General features: G+C 35.8%; 1 protein-coding gene across 3 annotated transcripts in view; it reads left to right on the forward strand.

The window, feature by feature from the left end:
• PARPBP (PARP1 binding protein) overlaps window positions 1-26,023 on the forward strand; it is a 69,105-nt gene that overhangs the window by 15,349 nt on the left and 27,733 nt on the right. For all 3 annotated transcript variants that reach the window (XM_061417099.1, XM_061417098.1, XM_061417097.1), the window contains exons 4-6: window positions 50-157; window positions 10,452-10,622; window positions 11,910-12,064. In XM_061417099.1, the coding sequence (XP_061273083.1) occupies window positions 50-157; window positions 10,452-10,622; window positions 11,910-12,064 (434 nt within the window). The remainder of the gene's footprint in view (window positions 1-49; window positions 158-10,451; window positions 10,623-11,909; window positions 12,065-26,023) is intronic.

Below are 26,023 nucleotides of genomic sequence, written 5' to 3' on the forward strand. Positions count from 1 at the left end.
AGCAGTGGAATTCTCAGCTGATTGTAGTAATATTGTGTAATTCTTACAGAGTCGCCTATTGGATTTTCTGTCTGGCAGAGAATATGCAGTAGATGATGAGACTGATTTTTCTGAACCAGTATCACCAATGAATAAACACAACCAGGAAAATGAAAAGGTGAGTAAATGAAAGCTGGATATGATCCTCTTCAAATCACTATGAATTTGATTGTGTATTACAGTTATTTTTTTTACTTTTTACAAGTTTTTAATTTGTTGAGTAAAAATATTTGCAAAGAATAGTACATTAGAGACTGGCAAGAGCATGATATCAATAACAATCAGTTTATTGTTTTGTACCATGGTAACAGGCACTGTGCAAAATAGGTATCTCTCTAAGTATCAGAAAAGTAGTTAAAGATACAGGTTGCCAGAGTTCTTTGAATTTTTGTATTTGGTATACTTCCCAGTTAGCATTTTAAATGGTTGATTCTTAGGAGGATATGTACAATTGAAAAATCTGTTCTCTACTCTTTGCAGCAGAACAACTGATGTATCATGAGTTCTGATAACAGGATTTGTTGTGCAAACAAACCATAGAAAAGTAATACAGGCTTGGTCTAATGTAATTTGCCTTCAGTTGAACAGTATACTAGATTCCTAATTACAGTAGTAATCTCCGGCTCCCCCCTTCTCCCCCCTGCTTTTTTTTCTTTAAACTGCTCCTTGAAGCTTTTGAAATCTTAGTTCTCAGACCAGGGATTGAACCCTGGCCCTCAGCAGTGAAAGTACGGAGTCTTAACCACTGGACTACCAGGATATTTTCCAGATTGCAGTTTTAAAAATATATTTTATCACTGTGGGATTCCCTGGTAGCTCAGACAGTAAAAAATTTTGGTAATATGGGAGACCTGGGTTCGATCCCTGGTTTGGGAAGTTACTCTGAAGAAGGGAATGGCAACCCACTCCAGTATTCTTGCCTGGAGAATCCTATGGACAGAGGAGCCTGGTGGGCTACAGTCCATGTGGTCTCTAAGAGTCAGACATGACTGAGTGACTAACCCTCAGGTAAATACCTGTATGCTTACTTTTTAAACTGAATAATGTACTTTGTGTTCTTCCCAGGTGGCTCAGTTGTAACGAATCCGCCTGCCAAGCAGGAGATGTGAGTTTGATCCCTGGATGGGGAGTATCCTCTGGAGGAGGAAATGGCAACCCACTCCAGTATTCTTGCCTGGAGAATTCCATGGACAGAGGAGCCTGGTGGATTCCAGTCCATGGGGTCTCAAAGAGTCTGACACAACTAAGCTACCAATAAGCCTGGTGGGCTACAGTCCACGGGGTCGCAAAGAGTCGGACACAACTGAGCAACTTCACTTCACTTTAGGTACATCCTTCGCAGTCCAGTGGTTAGATTTCTGCTTCCACTGCAGGGGGCATGAGAGTCAATCCCTGGTCTCACAGGTGAGCTAGGATCTCACATGCCAAGTGGCAAAGCATTGTTCCCTCCCCACCCCCACCCCCCAAAAAAGAAAAGATTTAAATGTCACTTCAAGATGACAGTTGAAGAGAGTCAAAAGGCTGTGTATCACTAACATACTTGCTTTATTTTTTATTCTCTTTTTAAATTGAAAATGTGGTATGTTAAAATGATTTTTTAAAAGATGAACACTGAAAACTTGATCTCCTTCCCACCCTAGGTGTCCAGTCACCTTCCACAAAGACGGTCCCTTAATAGTATTTTATGGATCTTTCCAGAAATGCCATTTACTCTTTTAAGAAAAAATTTAAAAATGAGGGCATAACAAACTCAAGTTGTCCTGAATTTGTGAGGTCTTTCCAATATAAAGATGTAGTTTTTCTTTTGCTGTCAAAAAAGATCTAGTGATAGTCTGACACTGTAAATGTCCCGTTTCCCAATTACGTTTCACCACATGGTTTTGAGCGTGCATTGATAATCCTGGTATGAATCAGTTATTATTTTAGAATTTGCAGAATGGTTAGTTTCCAAGTCTGTCATGTCTTTGCACTAATTTGCTGTCATTTCTCAGTGAAGAAGAGCTTTATCTCATTAACTGGGATGAAGTGCAGTTCCCTAAAAATGGCATGATCACTATTTAATTCTTTCCCTTTAATTACCAGTTTAGGAGTTAGTGTAATAGTTACTTATAGGAAGCAAATAGATTTTTTAAATATTTTCTTTCTCTTTTTATGTGTGTTTATATTACTATGTACTTAGAAATTTTTATTTATTCAGAATTTTAAAATCAATTAGTCATTAATCTTTGGTGCTAAAATGTAGAGGTCCACTTCAATTTGGGCCCTCTTAGACTTTTGAGCACTTCCTTCTTTTCTGGTACAAGAAAATATCCAAGCCCACCTTTGATTGTTTCCTGCTTAGGCATAGTTTCTTTTAGTGATTGTAACTGTTTTCTCTTGCTTGCTTGTTTTTTCCTCCTACCTTGACAAGATGCTTACCAAATTGCCTCATCTTTTCTTGTGATACTTAAGGAGTACTTTCCCCCTCAAGATGGTAGATCACTTATAGATCTTTTTGATCTATCTTAAAGACTATAGGGAGGAAGCAATAATTGTTATTGTGCCTTTTACTTAAGAGGATTATACATGTAAAATGACCTAAATGACCAGTAGTGAGGTCCTGCCTGTTCTAATGGAAAATCCTATTAAGGAGTCTCTTAAAAAATTGTATCTTATGTGGAAAATGGGTAGATTATAAGAATGTACAGCTTTATCCCAGTTTATTTCTCTATTTACTAGATGAATTTATGGAAGGGATATAATAGGTCTTTGTTAGAAGAAACAAAAAGAAATTATAAAAGTGATTAAGAGAGCTCAAATAATGGGGTTTATGCCAGTTGCATATAAGAATCCAGCATAACTCAAAGACCCTAATATTTGTAGCTTCAAATTCTGGGAGTGAATTATATAAAGTTATCACCACTAAACTTATTTTACAATAAAAAATTATCTTAAAGGGATAACCGTGAAAAAGGATTTTATTAATAGCCTACAGGAGAACTGGAACGAACTTGTTGTGTACTTGGTACATAGAAACTGAAGGCCTTCATTGTAAGCCTTTAGTTTTTTATTTAAAAAAAAGGGAACCCTCTTACACTGTTGGTGAGAATGCAAACTAGTACAGCCACTATGGAGAACAGTGTGGAGATTTCTTAAAAAACTGGAAATAGAACTGCCATACGACCCAGCAATCCCACTGCTGGGGATACACACCAAGGAAACCAGAATTGAAAGAGACATGTGTACCCCAGTGTTCATCGCAGCACTGTTTACAATAGCCAGGACATGGAAGCAACCTAGATGTCCATCAGCAGACGAATGGATAAGAAAGCTGTGGTACATATACACAATGGAATATTACTCAGCTATTAAAAAGAATGCATTTGAATCAGTTCTAATGAGGTGGATGAAAATGGAAGTAAGTCAAAGAAAAACACCAATACAGTATATTAACGCATATATGTGGAATTTAGAAAGATGGTAACGATGACCCTATATACAAGACAGCAAAAGAGACACAGATATAAAGAACAGACTTTTGGGCTCTGTGGGAGAAGGCAAAGAGAATAGCATTGAGAGAATGGCATTGAAACATGTATATTACTATATGTGAAATAGATTGCCAGTCCAGGTTCTGTGCATGAGACAGGGTGCTCAGGGCTCGTGCACTGGGATGACCCAGAGGGATTGGATGGGGAGGGAGGTGGGAGGGGGGTTCAGAATGGGGAACACATGTACACCCATGGCTGATTCATGTCAATGTATGGCAAAAACCACTACAATATTGTAATTAGCCTCCAATTAAAAAACAAAAAACAAAAAAACAATAACAATGGTAGTTTCTTAGTGTTAATCCTCTACTTTTAATCTTTTGCCTTCTTGGATTATATTTTCTGAGAGATTTTTATCCACCAGTTAGCTGATGAATTCAATTTTATGAGGACTATTAAAGTAACAGCCATCCTCTCAACCATTTTTCTGTTACTTGCAGAATTCTAATTTTTCTTTTGCAGAGTATTTTTGGAAGGCAATATATTTCTATTAAAATTCCAAAATAAGTTTTTGGGCTGTATTCTTGCAAACATATATTTTGATCACCAAGTGTGCCTACTAATGCCACACCAGTTCCTCAAGTAGATGAATGGAATGAGTTGGAGAAACACTGTTTTTGTTTCCTTATTTTATTTTGCTTCATTTTTTCCCCCTGAAGTATTAAACTATTGCTTTAGAAATTCTGTAGTAATGAAGGGAAAAATAGAATAAAGGCCACAAAAGAAAATAATCAGTTAAATAAAAAATTCTACAAATATATTAGTTCTAGTCCAATTTTTTTTGTTCATTAAATGTAAGAATTTATGTATTGACCAAGAAATAAAAAAAATACTTGTATAAATTTTAATCTCAACTTAGAAAAACTGACTTTCTTTAAATTAAGATTGAGTATATATGCATTTCAATAATAGTTAAGGGATAGGAAAAGAAACTTGAAGTTCTCAGAAAGTTTAAATAAAATTGTTCAACTTCTAAACAAACATTGCAAGTATTTTGTGGTATGGATAGAATCAGTTTATTAAACAAATAAATGGAACAGTATCTTTATTTTTGGTATCTTGGTAAAAGCTTCAATCTTGTGGATTTTTTCAATTTAGGCCCTTGCTTCTGGATATCATAACTGTATTTATGTGGAATGCTTTTCCAGAGAGCCACTTTAAAACCCACTTGCAAATACAAGAGCAGGGAAACCATAACTGCCATGTTATCTGACCATAATGATAGGGATAGATTTCCAATTGTAGCCATGAGTTAAAAGAAACACTCTGTGAGGACTCCAAGATGTTTTTGCCTGATGTTTTCCTAACATCACAAAAGGACAGAATTTTCTAACTCTAAAGAAAATCTCCTATAGCTGGAGATGTGGGAGTTTAAGCCCTGGTTTTATACCCAGTGAGGATCACACATACACATATTGGTAAACTCTCATTGTTTTTGGACAGGAGAAGCAAAGTGAAACAGAGATTGCATGAAATTAAATGTAGAAAGAGTAAAAAAGTTTCTGATTACAATGTCTCTTTTCTCTGCTCTGATTTTTGGGAATTTGTGTCACCCTTGCTGTGTGTTTTAGACTGTTGCACTGTGAGGTTAAAATGGAAACTTGTATTATAGATTCACATGATATATTATGATTTACTGTGAAAGTAGAGATAAAAGGACTTTTGAAATAAAGCAGAAAACTATGTTATACCTTTTATTAAAATAAAATTTTAGAATAGATCTTAAAGATGATTTTAATTTAGTTGTACCTCAGTACTTTTCTTTGTAAGCCAATGTAATAAAAAATATGTAAGCACTAATTTGATCCCAGATAAGGGCTTCCCAGGTGATGCTAGTGGTAAAGAACCCACCTGCCAATGCAGGAGACATAAGAGACATGGGTTTGATCCCTGGGTCTGGAAGATCCCTCAAAGGAGTGCATGGCAAACCACTCCAGTATTCTTGCCTGGAGAATCCCATGGACAGAGAAGCCTGGTTAGCTATGGTGCATTGGGTCGCAAAGAGTCAGACACACCTGAAGTGACTTAGCACACAAGTTTTTATTATTAATTTCAATTTTGAAATAATCTAAAAGGGCCAGCTACATGTATTAGTTTTTCCTTCATTTACCATTGAATAAAAGCAGATTGAGAACCTATTAATAAAAATGGATTAATTACCTGCTATAATGCCAGTTATTCTTTTAGGCCCTGAGGATACATCATTGGCTCTCATGGAACCCATAAAATAATAGAAAGACTTAAGAAAACAAAGTATTAGAAAGTATTGATACTTATGTAGAGAATTATAATTGATTGATATGCAGAGTTATAACAGGTAATAAGAAGGAGAATATGTGAATTGCTACTTTATACTGGAAAGTCAGAGATCCTCTCTGCAAAGGTAACATTTAGTATCTTTAATACTTAAGAAAAATAATTTTGTAGAGTTAATATTCAAACTGTTTTAATCAGATTTGCTTAAATTATATTTTGAGTCCATATTTAAGGTAACCTTTTCCTGTCCATTGAGATTTTTTTAATTGACCTTGACTGCCTCCCATGTTTCAATAATTTTTTTTTTTCACATAAAACTTAAGTAATCCCAAAGCATGTTATCTTTAAAATTGCTTTTAGTATGTATATGAACTTGAAGCTTCCTTAATAATTGTCTAAGAAACTTTCTATTGATTTGTAAGTTTTTATTTCTACCTTTTAACTCTCTTATGCTTCTTAATGAGATTAGACAGAATATGAAGAAATCTTAATTTTAATAAGGAAAATATTTTCTTAGAGTTTACAGATGATAAATTATTGAATCTTTAGCTAAGTTATCAGTCACTGCATAGTTTATGAATTTCATAAGTTTTGAACACAAGTTGAGGTTAGACTTTCTGAGTCCATTTTCCTAAGATAATAGCCAAGGGGAGGATTTCAAGTGAAGATTCTGAGAGAAACATCTAAGAATTTAAAAAAAGAAAATAAAAACTGGATTCCAGAGCAGGTGAAAGTAGTTGAAAGGGTGAGAATAAGATGAGAGCACATACAGGTAATTTAATTTTGATGAAATCCAATTTATCAATTTTTTTTCATATTATGGATTGTACCTTTGGTGTCATATGTAATAACTCTTCCTAATTCAAATTCATGAAGATATTGTCCTGTTTTCTTCTGGTACATTTAGGTCTGTGGTCTACTTTGAGTTAATTTTTATAAAAGATGTGAGGTATAGGTGAGGTTCATTTGTTTTATATGTAGATGATCAATTGCCGCCACTCTCTGAGTTGGGTGTCTTCCTGGACTGTTCTGTTTCATTTATCTGAGTGTCTGTCTCTTTGTAAATACTGTGCTATCTTTTTTTTTTTTTTTTTAACAATTTTTATTTACTTATTAAAAAGAAATATTTATAATCTCAAGGTTGAGAAGGCTTCTTAAGACCCAGAAAGCAAAAAAGATTAGGGAAAAGATTAATGAATTTAATCATTACAAAGTATAAATTTCTTGACCTGTTCTGTTAACAGTAGTAAAAAGTAAGCAACAGACTGAGAGAAGATCTTTGCCGGGGTATAAAAAGAACTACTGTTAATAATAAGAAAGCAAACAAATTACACAATAGAAAGTTATGCAAAAGAAAGAGCAGTCAATTAATATGAAAAAAAATAAAGATGGCCACCACAATTTTAAAAAGATGCTTAGTCTTCTTGGTAATGAGAGGAAATAGGTAAAAATTTTAGTTTTACAACACTAAGCATTGGCCAGGGTATAGGAAAATGGGAACTCTCCTACACTATAGGTGAGGGTATAAGTAGGTACAAGTGAACAACACTTGGCAGTATGTATTAAAGTAAAAAAAGTAGTACAGTAAAAACACTCAACATGTATACTGGGAGATCATGTATTAGAATATACATGCAGCAATGTTTATAATAAAAATTTGGAGGAATCTAAATGATCCTCATTAGGGGAATGACTAAATTGTAAGGTTTTTATATTAGAATGCTTATATTAGTGTTTATATGAAGACAGGTTAAGTCCATCTTTATAGGCCTGAAAATTTCCTGATGCTCATTATGTAATATATTTTCCTTTTTTTCACAGAAGGTGGAATTAAATTGTAACATATTAGCAATTTATAATAAGATTTGTGTGTTTTCCAAGAATATATATACTCCTGTGAGAAGTCTTTTCATTAAAACATATTTTCCAGTCTATTTAAAGTATCTGTTAAAAAATAAGAGGGGGAGCACCCCTTAGTGCCTCAAGGAAATAGGAAAGTTAAGACTGAGTATCACTTAGGTTCCAAAGTTTCTGCCATGGGAAGGAAATCAATACTATGCCATCTTGACTACTGTAATTGTAATTTTTAAGATCATGTCTCAGCATATTTAATATGTTGTTTCTATTTCTTCTGGCTTACTTAATTTTTGATGATCTGTTAACCTTATCTTGCATATGTAATATGTCATTTTGCTCTGGCTGCTCTTAAGATTTTTCATCTTTGGATGTCAGAGTTCAATTGTAAGTTACAGGAGTGAGTTTCTTTGTGTTTTCCTGCTTGAGTAGCTTCTTAGATCAATAAATTGATGTTTTCCATCAAATCTGGGATGCTTTTGTCTATAATTTCAGCAAATATATTTTCTGTCTCTTTCACGCCTCTACAGAGATTTCAATTACAGATACGTTGATTCTTTCTTCTTTTTCTTTTCCCTTCTCTTTTGTTTTTCAGATTTGGTAATTTCTATTGATATATCTGTATGTTTGCATAGTTTCTTTTACTTTCTCCAAATTGCTGTTGAGCACACCTGGCAAATATTGTGTTTTGGTTACTGTACTTTTTATCTCTAGAATTTTCTTCCGTTATAGTGTCCACTTTTCTGTTGTCATTTCCTCTCAGTCACCAATAACATACTTTGCTTTAATTCACTGAACACATTTTATTTTAGTTATTTGACTATAGCAGTTTCTTTGATCTTCTTTCAGCTAAATTCTAATACGTAGGTCCACTTGGTGACATTTTCTATTGACTGCTTTTTATCATGAAAAGGAGTCACACTTTCCTTTTTGACTGTCTAGTAATTTTTGGATGAAACCAAGACATAGGTAGTATTTTATACAAACTCTAGTTTTTTCTTGTGAACATTGGTTTTTTGTTCTGGTATGCAGGTGACTTGCCTGGATTCCAACTTTATATTTTGTCTCCTTGGTGGCTTGCAGCTTTTTGAATAACTCTCTTATGATTTCCCTTTACTGTGTGTGTGTTTTTTTTTCTTTTTTTTTCAGCTTGGCTTTTGTAACCTTTCCCTCTGCCTGCCAAATTTGGCAGTTAGCCAAGTATTTGGGAATGATATGGAGCTTATTCTTTCCATGGATTCCTTTTTCCTAGGGATTTTCCTGAATTTTCCAGTTGTTCGGACAGGTTTTGGCTTTGTATATTTAATATTTCAAGCCTGTCCAGCTTCAGCTCTCTGTCACTTAAGCTATACACAGTTGTGGAGTGCACTTCGTTTAAGAAACCTTCAGACCCATAGCTCCAGTTCTTTATAACTCAATCTTTCTAGCATATATTTCTTTCTGATTACTGTCTGTGTTTTAGATGGAGCCTGTGAAATCTTCCCTATGCTTGCATAGTTTTGCTGTCAGCTAGGGATTTTGGCTATTTATAATCTCAGTTGTTTCCAGAATTTCCTATTTTAAATTTCTAGCTGTTTTCCCAGCCCTGAATTCTAATCTCTGGCACCTTTAGTCACGTCTGTTTTCCACAGCCATAGTCATGAAACTTGGGCCAGTAAACCTCAAACTTAATTCATACCCTTCTTATTGCAATTCTTTTAAAACCAAATGTTTCTCCAGCTTCTATTTTTTGGATACTTCCCAGTATCTTTTAGTAGTATTTAAAATTTTTAATTTAGTATTTAATGTTTGTTATTTAAGGGGTTCACATGATCAGTCACTATTACTGGAAATCACAATTCCCCTATTATTGAATAACCACAAACTTGAAATTCTTACCCTATTTGTTGCAGTTCTTCTAAAATTAAGTTCTTCTCCAGCTTGTGTCTGCTCTTGGATGCTGTCCATGTCTTTACATAGTTAGGTTTTAAAAAATTTACCTAATATTTTGTAGTTGTTACCTGTGGGAATTCATATTATTAATTCTGTAGTAGTAGAAGTTGCAAGGCCTTGAAAAGCTATGATTAGCTAATTTGAACAAAAAAGATCTTTGAATGCCCTGGTTTATCATTTGACTGTGAAGGATTATTCATATATGAAAGAACTGATGAACATATCAAGTTCTCCCAAATATTATTTTTATCTTGTGCTTCAACAGTCTATAGTTCTGTGTTTTAGGGTAGTTAATGCCAACAACAGCTACTTGCTATTATTTGCTAACATTTGGTTGAATCTCTTTTAATACTCAGTTGGTTTCTTGGTATTATGAAAGTCAGTATCTTGTAATTCTTAAAAAATTGAGCAATTTAACTTCAGCCCTTATATCTTGCCCTGTAAAGAGGCATGGGTATAGGACCAAATAGTGCCCATAGGCCCGTCCCTTATGCTTCAGGGGACTTCATTATTGGTTACTATTTAGTGGCAAATGTATGTAGGGGAATGAGATCAGGTCTCATCAGAAATGCAGCTGTACCTTTTATATCATTTCTAAGAAGACATTTTCCAGCAATTATGATAGTTGTTATTTATAGATTTTCATTGATGGCAAGTTAGTTTCATGAGCAAGGATATGTTCTTTGTTCAAACCAAATTTTTGGTTTATATGGCAATTCTCATTTCCCAAAGAGCTGAGTAAGCATTTGTCATTGAATGATCATAAGTATTTTACTGCATATTAAAAAGATTATTTGTGAATTTAGAAATCTTCAATAAAGGAAATATTTTATTGTACAGGTACAGTTACTAGCAAAGAAAATTATCTACTCATATTTAAACCTGCTAGTGAATTCGAAGAATGACTTGGCTCTGGCTCATATTCTCAATATTCCTGATAGAGGACTTGGAAGAGAAGCCTTCACTGATTTGAAACATGCTGCTCGAGAGAAACAGATGTCTATCTTTTTGGTATGGACATGTTATATTTTCAAGATTTTTTTAGAGATTCTGAACTGTGGATCCATGTACCTTAATGTAGAGTTCTTGTAACTATGATATAACAACTTTTAAATTGTGAATATGTGTTCTACCTCATGTATTTGAAAGTCTTTGGTATTTTTTTCCTTACTATATCCTTCAAAGTTAATAAGGGAATATTTTCTAAAGCAGTGTTTGCCTACATGTGTTCTGTAGAATGCTAGTGCAGTTAAATTTTCCTGAAATAAATAATTTCCAGAGGCAGAATTTCCTATTAAGTGTTCTTTGAATAAATATTTCCAAGGGCAAAAAGTTGGAAATCATGTATACCCTTTTTGGATATACAGAACGCATGAGTTTATATCAAAAGCTCTGAGAAGTCCTGCCATAAGGAACTCGGCTTAAGTTAACCTTGCTATTTAATTTGTTGTTTCCTAAATAATTTAACTATGGAACTTTTCTCAGATTATTTAAATTTCAGAGATTTTTCTTTTTCTTTCTTTGGATATACTTTGGAAAATGCAGCTTTATAACATTTTGTTTTTGATGGAGATGGCCTAATGTATAACCATCAAGCATGTATTTTTTATCATAGTAAAAGCAAGGCCTTTTGAACTACACATGGTCAAATAATCCTGAAATGTGAAAGCTAGATGGGGCTTAGTAATTATCTCATCTAAATCTTTATTTTACAAATAAAGAAGCTAAGATTTAGGAGAGTGGAATTAATTGTCCAACCTTGAATAACTCAACACAGTTGGCACTGAAAAATCCCTTTGTTCCATATAACAATTCCAGTAGCCAGTAGTTAATCTGTTGAAGAATATATTTATTCTTTATAGAATATCACTGTCTAATGCTTTATAGACAGTGATATACTTTCTTTTATTTTTTTGCTGCTGCTGCACTGTAAAGCTCCCAGACCAGGGACTGAACCTGTCCCTTCTACAGCGGAACTGTGGAGTCCTACCACTGGACCACCAGGGAATTCTCAACAGTGATATACTCTTGGGAACGTACTCTTATGCCCTTAATTTGTCCCTAACTCGACTCTTCAGTCTCAGTTTCTATCTGTATGTTGCCATCACTCTGGCTAGCACAGCTTCTGCATGACACCTGTTTTTTTTTAATTTGCTTCTGAATGAAAATGTAGCATGAATCATAAAAAAATGAGTCACCTTACCTATATACATAGAAATGTGTAAATGTGCCTAGGTTCATAAAATAAGATGTAGTTTTACTAAATCATTAAACATAACCATCTGTTTTAATTCGTAGGTGGCCACATCGTTTATTAGAACAATAGAGCTTGGAGGGAAAGGATATGCACCATCACCATCTGATCCTTTAAGGGCACATATAAAAGGATTGTCTAATTTTATTAATTTCATTGACAAATTAGATGAAATTCTTGGAGAAGTCTCAAATCCAAGGTATGACAAATATGTGTTATTAGTCTGTCTTTAAAACTTCACAGAATCAAGTGGATAGAAAAATAGGAGCTATTGAGATGATCAAACATCAAACCAAACTAGGAATGAGAAACAAAATGTCCAGATAAGGAGGATGGCAGAATTTAGGAAGGAGGGATAAATTAGGAGTTTGGGATTAGCAGATACAAACTATTGGATACTATATACGAAACAGGTAAACCACAAGGTCCTATTGTTTAGTACAGGGAACTATATATCCTGTGATAAACTGTATTGGAAAAGAATATGAAAAAGAATATGTGTATGTGTAACTTAATCCCTTTACTGTACACCAGAAATGAATACATATAAATCAACTGTACTTCAGTTTTTAAAATCTAGATTAATAAATTATAATCACATGGCTATTCCACCTAAATTCAAGATAAATACTCAATTTAGAGAGGAAGAAACTGAATTTAGTCACATTGTTGTTAAGTAGCACAGTTGGGACCTGAATTCAGTTCTGACCCTGGAACCCATTCTCTTAATCGCTGTTTCTTATTCTGTGAAACTTCTTTCCATTTTAAGATTCCAGGAAGAATTATACTCAGGATTTTGTTCTGAATTGTTTCCTTCTATCGTCTTATGCTTGTGCTAAATCACTCAGTTGTGTCGGACTCTTTGTGACCCTATGGACTATAGCCAGGCTCCTCCGTCCATGGGGTTTTCCCAGCAAGAATACTGGAGTGGGTTGCCATTTCCTCCTCCAAGGAGTCTTCCTGACCCAGGGATCAAACCCACGTCTCCCATGTCTCCTGCATTGGCAGGTGGATTCTTTGCCGCTGAGCCACCAGGGAAATCCCTATTTTCTTATATGGATATCTATTATAGTGAAGTGAATTTGGAAGAGGATTTGAATATGACTTATAGTCAATATCAGTGACATCTTCTGCACATCCAAATAATATATTAACTGGCCATTTCTTCTCAGACAGCAGATAATTAATTTTATTTTTCTTTTTTTTGATTTTTTTTAAAATTTTACTTTATTTTTAAACTTTACAATATTGTATTCGTTCTGCCATATATCGAAATGAATCCGCCACAGGCATACACGTGTTCCCCATCCTGAACCCTCCTCCCTCCTCCCTCCCCATACCATCCTCTGGGTCGTCCCAGTGCACCAGACTCAAGCATCCAGTGTCGTGCATCGAACCTGGACTGGCGACTCGTTTCATATATGATATTATACATATTTCAATGCCATTCTCCCAAATCATCCCACCCTCTCTCTCTCCCACAGAGTCCAAAAGACTGTTTATACATCAGTGTCTCTTTTGCTGTCTCGTAGACAGGGTTATTGTTAGCATCTTTCTAAATTCCATATATATGCATTAGTATACTGTATTGGTGTTTTTCTTTCTGGCTTACTTCACTCTGTATAATAGGCTCCAGTTTCATCCACCTCCTTAGAACTGATTCAAATGTATTCTTTTTAATGGCTGAGTAATACTCCATTGTGTATATGTACCACAGCTTTCTTTATCCATTCATCTGCTGATGGACATCTAGGTTGCTTCCATGTCCTGGCTATTAGAAACAGTGCTGCGATGAACATTGGGGTACACGTGCTTCTTTCAATTCTGGTTTCCTCAGTGTGTATGCCCAGCAGTGGGATTGCTGGATCATAAGGCAGTTCTATTTCCAGTTTTTTAAGGAATCTCCACATTGTTCTCCATAGTGGCTGTACTAGTTTGCATTCTCACCAACAGTGTAAGAGGGTTCCCTTTTCTCCACATCCTCTCCAGCATTTATTACTTGTAGACTTTTGGATCGCAGCCATTCTGACTGGCATGAAATGGTACCTCATTGTGGTTTTGATTTGCATTTCTCTGATAATGAGTGATGTTGAGCATCTTTTCATGTGTTTGTTAGCCATCTGTATGTCTTCTTTGGAGAAATGTCTACTTAGTTCTTTGGCCCATTTTTTGATTGGGTCATTTAATTTTCTGGAATTGAGCTATAGAGTTGCTTGTATATTTTTGAGATTAGTTGTTTGTCAGTTGCTTCCTTGGCTATTATTTTCTCCCATTCTGAAGGCTGTCTTTTCACCTTGCTTATAGTTTGCTTTGTTGTGCAGAAGCTTTTAAGTTTAATTAGGTCCCATTTGTTTATTTTTGCTTTTATTTCCAATATTCTGGGAGGTGGGTCATAGAGGATCCTGCTGTGATGTATGTCGGAGAGTGTTTTGCCTGTGTTCTCCTCTAGGAATTTTATAGTTTCTGGTCTTATATTGAGATCTTTAATCCATTTTGAGTTTATTTTTGTGTATGGTGTTAGAAAGTGGTCTAATTTCATTCTTTTACAAGTGGTTGACCAGTTTTCCCAGCACCACTTGTTAAAGAGATTGTCTTTAATCCATTGTATATTCTTGCCTCCTTTGTCAAAGATAAGGTGTCCATATGTGCGTGGATTTATCTCTGGGCTTTCTATTTTGTTCCATTGATCTATATTTCTGTCTTTGTGCCAATACCATACTGTCTTGATGACTGTGGCTTTGTAGTAGAGCCTGAAGTCAGGCAGGTTGATTCCTCCAGTTCCATTCTTCTTTCTCAAGATAGCTTTGGCTATTCGAGGTTTTTTGTATTTCCATACAAATTGTGAAATTATTTGTTCTAGCTCTGTGAAGAATACCGTTGGTAGCTTGATAGGGATTGCATTGAATCTATAAATTGCTTTGGGGAGTATACTCATTTTCACTATATTGATTCTTCCAATCCATGAACAGGGTATATGTCTCCATCTATTAGGGTCCTCTTTGATTTCTTTCATCAGTGTTTTATAGTTTTCTATATATAGGTCTTTAGTTTCTTTAGGTAGATATATTCCTGAGTATTTTATTCTTTTCATTGCAATGGTGAATGAAATTGTTTCCTTAATTTCTCTGTTTTCTCATTATTAGTGTATAAGAATGCAAGGGATTTCTGTGTGTTGATTTTATATCCTGCAACTTTACTATAATCATTGATTAGTTCTAGTAATTTTCTGGTGGAGACTTGAGGGTTTTCTATGTAGAGGATCATGTCATCTGCAAACAGTGAGAGTTTTACTTCTTCTTTTCCAACTTGGATTCCTTTTATTTCTTTTTCTGCTCTGATTGCTGTGGCCAAAACTTCCAAAACTATGTTGAATAGTAATGGTGAAAGTGGGCACCCTTGTCTTGTTCCTGACTTTAGAGGAAATGCTTTCAATTTTTCACCACTGAGGATAATGTTTGCTGTGGGTTTGTCATATATAGCTTTTATTATGTTGAGGTATGTTCTTTCTATTCCTGCTTTCTGGAGAGTTTTTATCATAAATGAATGTTGAATTTTGTCAAAGGCTTTCTCTGCATCTATTGAGATAATCATATGGTTTTTATTTTTCAATTTGTTAATGTGGAGCATTACATTGATTGATTTGCGGATATTGAAGAATCCTTGCATCCCTGGGATAAAGCTCACTTGGTCATGGTGTATGATCTTTTTAATGTGTTGTTGGATTCTGATTGCTAGAATTTTGTTAAGGATTTTTGCATCTATGTTCATCAGTGATATTGGCCTGTAGGTTTCTTTTTTTGTGGGATCTTTGTCAGGTTTTGGTATTAGGGTGATGGTGGCCTCATATAATGAGTTTGGAATTTTACCTTCCTCTGCAATTTTCTGGAAGAGTTTGAGTAGGATAGGTGTTAGCTCTTCTCTCAATTTTTGGTAGAATTCAGCTGTGAAGCCATCTGGACCTGGGCTTTTGTTTGCTGGAAGATTTCTGATTACAGTTTCAATTTCTGTGCTTGTGATGGGTCTATTAAGATTTTCTATTTCTTCCTGGTTCAGTTTTGGAAAGTTGTACTTTTCTAAGAATTTGTCCATTTCTTCCACGTTGTCCATTTTATTGGCATATAATTGCTGATAGTAGTCTCTTATGATCCTTTGTATTTCTGTGTTGTCTGTTGTAATCTCTCCATTTTCATTTCTACTTTTATTGATTTGATTTTTCTCCCTTTGTTTCTTGATGAGTCTGGCTAACGGTTTGTCAATTTTATTTATCCTTTCAAAGAACCAGCTTTTGACTTTGTTGATTTTTGCTATGGTCTCTTTTGTTTTTTTTGCATTTATTTCTGCCCTAATTTTTAAGATTTCTTTCCTTCTACTAACCCTGGGGTTCTTCATTTCTTCCTTTTCTAGTTGCTTTAGGTGTAGAGTTAGGTTATTTATTTGACTTTTTTATTGTTTCTTGAGGTATGCCTGTATTGCTATGAACTTTCCCTTTAGGACTGCTTTTACAGTGTCCTACAGGTTTGGGTTGTTGTGTTTTCACTTTCATTCGTTTCTATGCAAATTTTGATTTCTTTTTTGATTTCTTGTATGATTTGTTGGTTATTCAGCAGCGTGTTGTTCAGCCTCCATATGTTGGACTTTTTAATAGTTTTTCTCCGGTTTTTGAGATCTAATCTTACTGCATTGTGGTCAGAAAAGATGCTTGGAATGATTTCAATTTTTTTGAATTTACTAAGGCTAGATTTATGGCCCAGGATGTGATCTATCCTGGAGAAGGTTCCATGTGCGCTTGAGAAAAAGGTGAAATTCATTGTTTTGGGATGAAATGTCCTATAGATATCAATTAGGTCTAACTGGTCTATTGTATCGTTTAAAGTTTGTGTTTCCTTGTTAATTTTCTGTTTAGTTGATCTATCCATAGATGTTAGTGGGGTATTAAAGTCTCCCACTATTATTGTGTTATTGTTAATTTCTCCTTTCATACTTGTTAGCATTTGCCTTACATATTGCGGTGCTCCCATGTTGGGTGCATATATATTTATAATTGTTATATCTTCTTCTTGGATTGATCCTTTGATCATTATGTAGTGACCGTCTTTGTCTCTTTTCACAGCCTTTGTTTTAAAGTCTATTTTGTCTGATATGAGTATTGCGACTCCTGCTTTCTTTTGGTCCCTATTTGCATGGAAAATCTTTTTCCAGCCCTTCACTTTCGGTGTATGTGTCCCCTGTTTTGAGGTGAGTATCTTGTAGACAGCGTATGTAGGGGTCTTGTTTTTGTATCCATTCAGCCAGTCTTTGTCTTTTGGTTGGGGCATTCAACCCATTTACGTTTAAGGTAATTATTGATAAGTATGATCCCATTGCCATTTACTTTATTGTTTTGGGTTCGAGTTTATACACCCTTTTTGTGTTTCCTGTCTAGAGAATATCCTTTAGTATTTGTTGGAGAGCTGGTTTGGTGGTGCAGAATTTTCTCAGCTTTTGCTTGTCTGTAAAGCTTTTGATTTCTCCTTCATATTTGAATGAGATCCTTGCTGGGTACAATAATCTGGGCAGTAGGTTATTTTCTTTCATCATTTTAAGTATGTCTTGCCATTCCCTCCTGGCTTGAAGAGTTTCTATTGAAAGATCAGCTGTTATTCTTATGGGAATTCCCTTGTGTGTTATTTGTTGTTTTTCCCTTGCTGCTTTTAGTATTTGTTCTTAGTGTTTGATCTTTGTTAATTTGATTAATATGTGTCTTGGGGTGATTCGCCTTGGGTTTATCCTGTTTGGGACTCTCTGGGTTTCTTGGACTTGGGTGATTATTTCTTTCCCCATTTTAGGGAAGTTTTCAACTATTATCTCCTCAAGTATTTTCTCATGGTCTTTCTTTTTGTCTTCTTCTTCTGGGACCCCTATGATTCGAACGTTGTAGCATTTAATATTGTCCTGGAGGTCTCTGAGTTTGTCCTCATTTCTTTTAATTCGTTTTTCTTTTTTCCTCTCTGATTCATTTATTTCTACCATTTTATCTTCTAATTCACTAATCCTATCTTCTGCCTCTGTTAGTCTACTATTTGTTGCCTCCAGAGTGTTTTTGATTTCATTTATTGCATTATTCATTATATATTGACTCTTTTTTATGTCTTCTAGGTCCTTGTTAAACCTTTCTTGCATCTTCTCAGTCCTTGTCTCCAGGCTATTAATCTGTGATTCCATTTTGATTTCAAGATTTTGGATCAATTTCACTATCATTATTCAGAATTCTTTATCAGGTAGATTCCCTATCTCTTCCTCTTTTGTTTGGTTTGGTGGGCATTTATCCTGTTCCTTTACCTGCTGGGTATTCCTCTGTCTCTTCATCTTTTTTAAATTGCTGAGTTTGGGGTGTCCTTTCTGTATTCTTGCAGTTTGGGCGAGTCTCTTTATTGTGGCGTTTCCTCACTGTGTGTGGGTTTGTACAGGTGGCTTGTCAAGGTTTCTTGGTTAGGGAAGCTTGTGTCGGTGTTCTGGTGGGTGGAGCTGTATTTCTTCTCTCTGGAGTGCAATGAAGTGTCCAGTAATGAGTTATGAGATGTCTATGGTTTTGGGGTGACTTTGGGCAGCCTGTATCTTGGAGCTTAGGGCTGTGTTCATGTGTTGCTGGAGAATTTGCTTGGTATGTATTGCCTTGGAACTTGTTGGCCCTTGTGTGGTGCTTGGTTTCAGTGTAGGTATGGAGGTGCTTAATGAGCTTCTGTCAATTAATGTTCCCTGGAGTCCGGAGTTCCCTGGAGTTAGGGTTTGGACTTAAGCCTCCTGCTTCCAGTTATCAGTTTTATTTTTACAGTAGTTTCAAAACTTCTCCTTCTATACAGCACCATTGATAAAACATCTCCTTTCAAAGACATGGGTTGCTTTTCTGGGTGCCTGATATCCTCTGCCAGCATTCAGAAGTTGTTTTGTGGAATTTACTCGGCGTTTAAATGTTCTTTTGATGAATTTGTGGGGGAGAAAGTGTTCTCCCCGTCCTACTCCTCTGCCATCTTAGTTCCTCCCCCCAATTTTAAAGAATGTTTTATTTTTAGTAAAACAAAATAGGTATATTTTGTTAAAATCAAATGGTACTACAGACTTACAGTAATAAAGTCCTCAGAGGAATCTACTTTTAATATTTTTTGTGTTTGTTTCTATATTTACCTCATTTAAATGGAATTTTTATACAGTTTTTATGAAATTTTATACTGTTTTTAATTGGAATATAATTGCTGTACATCATTTTGTTAGTTTCTGCTCTACAATACAGTGAATCAGCTATATGTATACATATATCTTCTCCCTCTTTGACCTCCCTCCCACCCTCATCTCAACCATCTAGGTCATCACAGATCACCGAACTGAGCTTCCTGTATTCTATGGTGGGTTTCTGCTGCTGCTGCTAAGTCGCTTCAGTTGTGTCTGACTCTGGGCGACCCCACAGATGGCAGCCCACCAGGCTTCCCCGTCCCTGGGATTCTCCAGACAAGAACAGTGGAGTGGGTTGCCATTTCCTTGTCCAATACATGAAAGTGAAAAGTGAAAGTGAAGTCGCTTAGTCATGTCTGACTCTTAGCGACCCTATGGACTGCAGCCTACCAGGCTCCTCCGTCCATGGGATTTTCCAGGCAAGAGTACTGGAGTGGGGTGCCATTGGCTTCTCTGTAGTGGGTTCCTACTGCCTACTTATTTTACACATGGTAGTGTGTGTATGTCAATCCTAATCACCCAATTCATCCCATTATTCCCATCCTCCCTGCATCCACATGTCTTTTGTCTACATGTGTGTCTCTATCCCTGCCCTGGAAATAGGTTCATATGTACCATTTTGGAGAAGGAAATGGCAACCCACTCCAGTGTTCTTGCCTGGAGAATCCCAGGGACGGGGGAGCCTGGTGGGCTGCCGTCTCTGGGGTCACACAGAGTCGGACACGACTGAAGTGACTTAGCAGTACCATTTTTCTGGATTCCAAATATGTGTGTTAATATATGATATTTGTTTTCCTCTTCCTGACGTACTTCACTTTGTGTGACAGACTCTTAAGTCTATCCACGTCTCTACATAGCTAAAGCTGAAGTAACTAAAGTGAAAGTCACTCAGTCGTGTCTGACTCTTTGCAACCCCATGGACTATACAGTCCATGGAATTCTCCAGGCCAGAATACTGGAGTGGGTAGCCGTTCCCTTCTCCAGAGGATCTTCCCAACCAAGGGATCAAACCCAGGTCTCCCTCAATACAGGCTGATTCTTTACCAGCTGAGCCACCAGGGAAGCCCAAGAATACTGGAGTGGGTAGCCTGTCCCTTCAGCGGATCTTCCTGACCCAAGTATCAAACCAGGGTCTCCTGCAATAGTTGATTTACAATGTAATGTTAGTTCCAGTATAAAGCATTCAGTATTTTTGCAGTTTATATACCATTATAGGTTATTATAAGATATTGTGTATATTCCCTGTGCTATACAGTAAATACTTCTTGCTGATCTATTTTATGTATAGTAGTATCTATTAATCCTATATTCCTAATTTATTCCCTACCCACTGTGGTAACCATACGTTTGTTTTTTGTGTCTGTGAATCTCCTTCTGTTTTGTATATACATTCATTTGTAGATTCTACATGTGAAGGCTATCATTTAGTATCTCTGACTTTACCAAGCATAATATTCTCTAGGTCCATCCACATTGCTGCTAATGGCAAGATTTCATTCTTTTTTATGGCTGAGTAATATTCCATTGTGAATATATACCACATTTTCTTAATCCAATTACCTGTTGTTAGGCACTAAGGTTGCTTCCATGTCTTGGCTGTGTTAATAGAGCTGCTGTGAATATTAGGCTACTTATATCTTTTCAAATTAGTATTTTCAATTTTTCCAGATTTTTCAGTTCTACCCAGGAGTAGAATTGCCAGATCATAATGGTAGTTCTATTTTTAATTTTTTAAGGCACCTTCATACTGTCTTCCATAGTGGCTGCACCTGTTTATATTCCCTCTACCAGTGTTTGAGGATTCCCTTTTCTCCGTATCCTCTCCAGCACTTGTTATTTATAGACTTTTAATGATGACCATTCTGACAGGTGTGAGGTGATACCTTATTGTGGTTTTGATTTGCATTTCTCTAATAATTAGTGATATTGAACATCTTTTCATGTGTCTGTTAGCCATCTCTATGTCTTATTTGGAAACATGTCTATTCAAGTCTTTGCCCATTTTTTGATGGGATTATTTGGGTTTTGATAGTGAGTTCTATGAGCTGTTTGTATATTTTGGGTATTAAACCCTTGTCAGTCTATGCAGCTATATTTGAGTTTCAAGTTTAGACATTACCTGTTAACTTCCTACCATGGGAGATGAGGATTTGCCACCTACTCACTAACCTCCCAACACTCCTCTTTTCCTTTCCCCCTCCTTCCACACACATAGACACATATGCACACTTGTTACAGCTCTGTATATTGCCTGCAGCTAAACTATATTATATACTATTATTATACTTCCTATCTTGTGTACATTTTTGTTTTTTCTAAAGTCAATGATTATCTACTTTTTTCTTCTGCTTTGCTTTTTATACATTTATCATTAATTCTTTTTTTATCATTAATTCTTTATCAAGTTTGCTGGTGAAACTATACATTTTCTTCTTTTTATTAGGTCATCGATCAGTTCTGATTTTTGCCCTTGTAGACTTTTTTTTCTGGAAAGTCATCTGTCTTCTTCATTCAGTCTATGTACTTTTGCTTGCCAGGCCTGTTTCAGAGTGTCACCCATGAAGCTTTATCACCTTGTGAATTTTCTTTGCCTCTGCCTTGTTTCCTGGATTTCATGACTTTATTTTTTTATTGGTTAAACCTTTTATTTTGCTCAAGTAGTTTCCTGAGAAAGGGTAAATGGGAGATAAATATCATCATTCTCACATGTGATTATATGTGGTCTTATGTTTTATTTATCTCTTTAAGATTATTTTTATCTGATTCCTGAATAGTCTTTGTTTTATCTAAGTTGAGTGTTTTTGTTTCTTTTGCCCTCTTTCAAGTTAAAGGTGCTCCTAAAATGTGGTATGATTCTAGACTGTTGTTTTATATTTAAGAATGAGGCCTGATTAGAACAGCATAGTCACACCAATTGGCTTTTTTATTGGGGATTCTCCAAATGTAAATAACTACAGGTCTTTCCTTTGGAACTTATCCCCAAATTTCCACAATGGCATCCTTTAGTCTCCTTTTGAATATAGTCCATCTGGCTAGCAATATTCTGGGATTTGAAGTAGGGTACCTTGCTTCTGAGTCGCCCAGTTGAACATGCAGACTTTTACTCAGTCTCTCTATTTTCAGTTGTTGGTGCCTCTAGGTCTGGAGCCTCCCTGGCTTAGTTTCTTAAGCATGATCCTGCTTTCCATTCTGAAGTGAGAGAAATTCACTAGTCCTGACTGCTCAGAATAAGACAGGAGATTTAGGGATCTAAGTGTTCCTTGTATATACTGTTAATCAGTTTTCTTATTTGCAGTGACACCTTCACCATAGCCTTCAGTATTGCCTTCAGTTTCTGAGATTACTACTTCTTGGTGTCTCTCTGAGCAGTTACTTGGCTTGTAGCTTTCTCTGTTCTGGGTAGTCAGTTATACTTTTCCATCTGCTCTTCGTCTTTCTGTAGTTTCATAACATGTCTCTGCTCTCGACTATTGTCTCCTCTCTCACACTTTTTTTCTTTATGGATTTAAAATCTTTGCCTTTTTTTGTTGCTTTAATGGTACTTTAGAAGAGAGCAGATATAAGTGCATATATTTAATCCATTTGTTGTAATTACATTCTTTTTTGGAGGAATTTCTGGTTGGCGTAAGTTAACAGGGTAAAAGTACATTTGTACGTACACTTTTGTACACAGGGTAGAAGTATGTTTTAGAGGCACCTTGGATAAGAGAATAGCCTTCAGTTCTTCAGTTTAGCAGCCAATTATTTTGAATATCCTATTTGGTCATCAGTTCAGTTCAGTTGCTCAGTTGTGTCTGACTCTTTGCAACCCCATGGATTGCAGCATGCCAGGATTCCCTGTTTATCACCAACTCCTGGAGCTTGCTCAAACTCATGTCCATCGAGTTGTTGATGCCATTAAACTATCTCATCCTCTGTTGTCCCCTTCTCCTCCTGCCTTCAATCTTTCCCAGCATCAGGATCTTTTTCAAGGAGTCAGTTCTTTGTATCAGGTGGCCAAAGTATTGGGAGTTTGAGCTTCAGCATCAGTCCTTTCAATGAATATTCAGGACTGATTTCCTTTAGGATTATTTGGTCATAACAAGTAATTATTAATATTCTATATTCTAGAGAAGATACTGAAGAAGCGGGTGTCTAAATAGTTTTTTGAGTAGTCCTTATTTTCTTCTATAATGTGATTTTTTTATGTGTTAAGTATATATTCATTTCATGATTTTAAATAGTAAAGTTATTACAAACCAAAGACATAAATTCTGTTTATATAATAATAGAAGGATATACATAGGAAAGGACAATTGACCTAGTTTGTGGGAGCCAGGGATAAGATTGTCAGGAGAGTTTACCTGAGTGGTTGTTACAATCGAGCTTAATCTTGAAGGATGAACTTGAAAGAGTTAAACATACATGGAGAATGGGGGTGACATGAAGTTCAGATGGGGAAAAGGGAGGAATTTCCTATAGTGAGTACAATTAATGTAGGTAACCTGTTGAGACAGAGTTTCATTGATTATTCATTTTGTTTCGTAATTTCAGCTTCTGCCAGCCCTTCTGTTGTTGTTTAGTCACTTGGTCGTGTCTGACTCTTGTGGCCCCATGGATTGTAGTCTGCCAGGCTATCTATCCATGGGATTTCTCAGGCAAGAATACTGAAGTGGGTTGCCATTTCCTTCCCCAACTAGTCCTTTAGCCCCAGTCTATAAACATTATAAGAAAAAACAAGTCATCTTCTCTGTTTTTGTCAGTTCCTTTCTTTTATAGCTCAAATTCTTGAAAAAATACTGTCTTTTATTCCAATTCCCAATTATTTTCCCTCCCAAGTGCTAATAGTTTGAAATATGTTTCTCGTGAGGTTGTAAACTCTGAGGGCTTTATTGGTTTTCTTCACCAATATTCCCTAGCCCTAGCACGGTTTCTGGCATAGAGTAGGCACTCAATATTTATTTATCTGTGTTTAATTGACTCACACTCATTCACTTTTCCACTCTACTGAAGCTATTCTACCAAAAATCTTTTATGATCTTCTAGCTGTCATAGCTTCTGGTCTCTTTTGAGTCCTCAAATTTGATCATTTTCTTTCATAGAACTCTTTTCCCATTAACTTCTGAGGTGTCATTCTCTTGTTTTCCATCTGCCTCTCTGACTTATATATGTAAATTCTAATCCATATTTCTGTGAAATTCAAACTCTTTTCCTAGCTTCAAAAATACATCTTTTAACTTCCTGTATGTTGTTACCTCAAAGGGACCTCAGACTTAGCACCTCCCAAACTAAATCTTTGTCCTGGCGAGTCTGCTTATCCTCCTAAAGTACCCAGCTTGATGAAGCCTCTTTCCCTCTAGCCATCCAAACAGAATTTGGAACAAATCTTAAACTACTTTTTTCCCCTTTACTATCCCTTCAGTCGCGAAGATCCATCAATTCTTCTTACTTAGCATTTTTTATACTCTTTTTTTTTTTTAATCTCTATTCCTATTGCTCCTATCGTATTCCCCTTTTTCATCGAAAGTCTATTTTCAGTCTTTCATCCTTTTTTGCCTGGATTTTTTTGTTTACTTATCTCTGAGTTGTTCATTCTGCCTCCAGTCTTGAGTTGCTCCATCCTGTCATCCTCACTGCTGCCAGGGTTTTTAAAACAACAGATGTTACCCACTTAATTAAAACCCTTCAATGATTCAGTATTAGGTACAGGATGAAACTTCAGAAGTGTCAGTGTGATGTACACATTCTATGCTCTCCACCCCCTGCTTATATCTTACCCTGGCCTCTGTCTCTCAACCTTAAAACTCAGAGAGAAAAATATGTTTAACCCTTGTAGCTTGTCTTATAATAGGATGGTGGTGGTAGGGAATCACAGTAATCTTTGAGTTCAAGGAAAGGTGGACTATAGACAGACAGGGAAGGAATCAAGATCACGCTTGCCTCCCCACTTCCAGCTGTTGATCAGGCCTTCTGAGCTATAGTATGGCTGCATTTCTATACTTTGCCAGTAGGTGCCACCATAAAATGCACTCTATACTTTCACCTGAAAAACATCTTAAATTAGGGGTTTCAGGTTACATAAATTAGTTAGTTCCCTGTTGTTCAAATGTTTAAAATTCTATGTTTCCATTTTTATTACACAACTTTTCAGTGCACACCTGCATTATATTTATTGGACTAAATATTGTGCATTTATAGAATGTTAAGTCTGATTGAAATTAGCCAGTCCAGAATCCTAATGTTACATTTCTCATTTCAAAATAGTTCAGAAGCATTTTTGATATATTTCATATAGCACCTTTAATCACATTCAATTTTTAAAGATATAATTTACTATGGCAAATAGTTACCAAATTCTTAAAGATGTTAGGGAAAAGGCAAGCCATTCTATATAGTAAGTGAAAGAAAGTGAAGTCACTTTGTCCAACTCTTTGCGACCCCATGGACTGTAGCCTACCAGGTTCCTCCGTCCATGGGATTTTCCAGGCAAGAATACTGGAGTAGGTTGCCATTTCCTTCTCCATTCTATATACTAAAGATAGTCAATAACTATAGTAAAATATTGCCAATTATTTGTATTATTGCTTATTATCCTCTTTCAGTCACTATGTTTTGATTCAGTTTTAAGGTTTTAGTTGTGTTTTTCCTGACTTGCTTCATTTTTCTGTTTCTGCCTCAGGGCTTTAATGGGATGCATTTATTAGTCAGGAATTTTAGTTTATTTCTTTCTCACCCACATTCTTCCAGAGTAGTAATTTCTTCTGAGTGCTTTCCTGAAGACCCCTTCTTTCTTACCTCCGTACTTAAATTACTGCTGTACCTTCCGTATCTCATTGTATCAAATGATCAACTGTGACCTTTTAAAAAGAAATATTCATTTTGTATCTCTAGTGCTTAGCACAAATGTCCTGGCATCATTTGGGTTAAAACTTTAGGAGTTTCTTAGACACTAGAAGCAAGAATTTAAATTATG

Source organism: Bos javanicus, chromosome 5, assembly GCF_032452875.1.
Source record: "Bos javanicus breed banteng chromosome 5, ARS-OSU_banteng_1.0, whole genome shotgun sequence".
Taxonomy (NCBI): domain Eukaryota; kingdom Metazoa; phylum Chordata; class Mammalia; order Artiodactyla; family Bovidae; genus Bos; species Bos javanicus.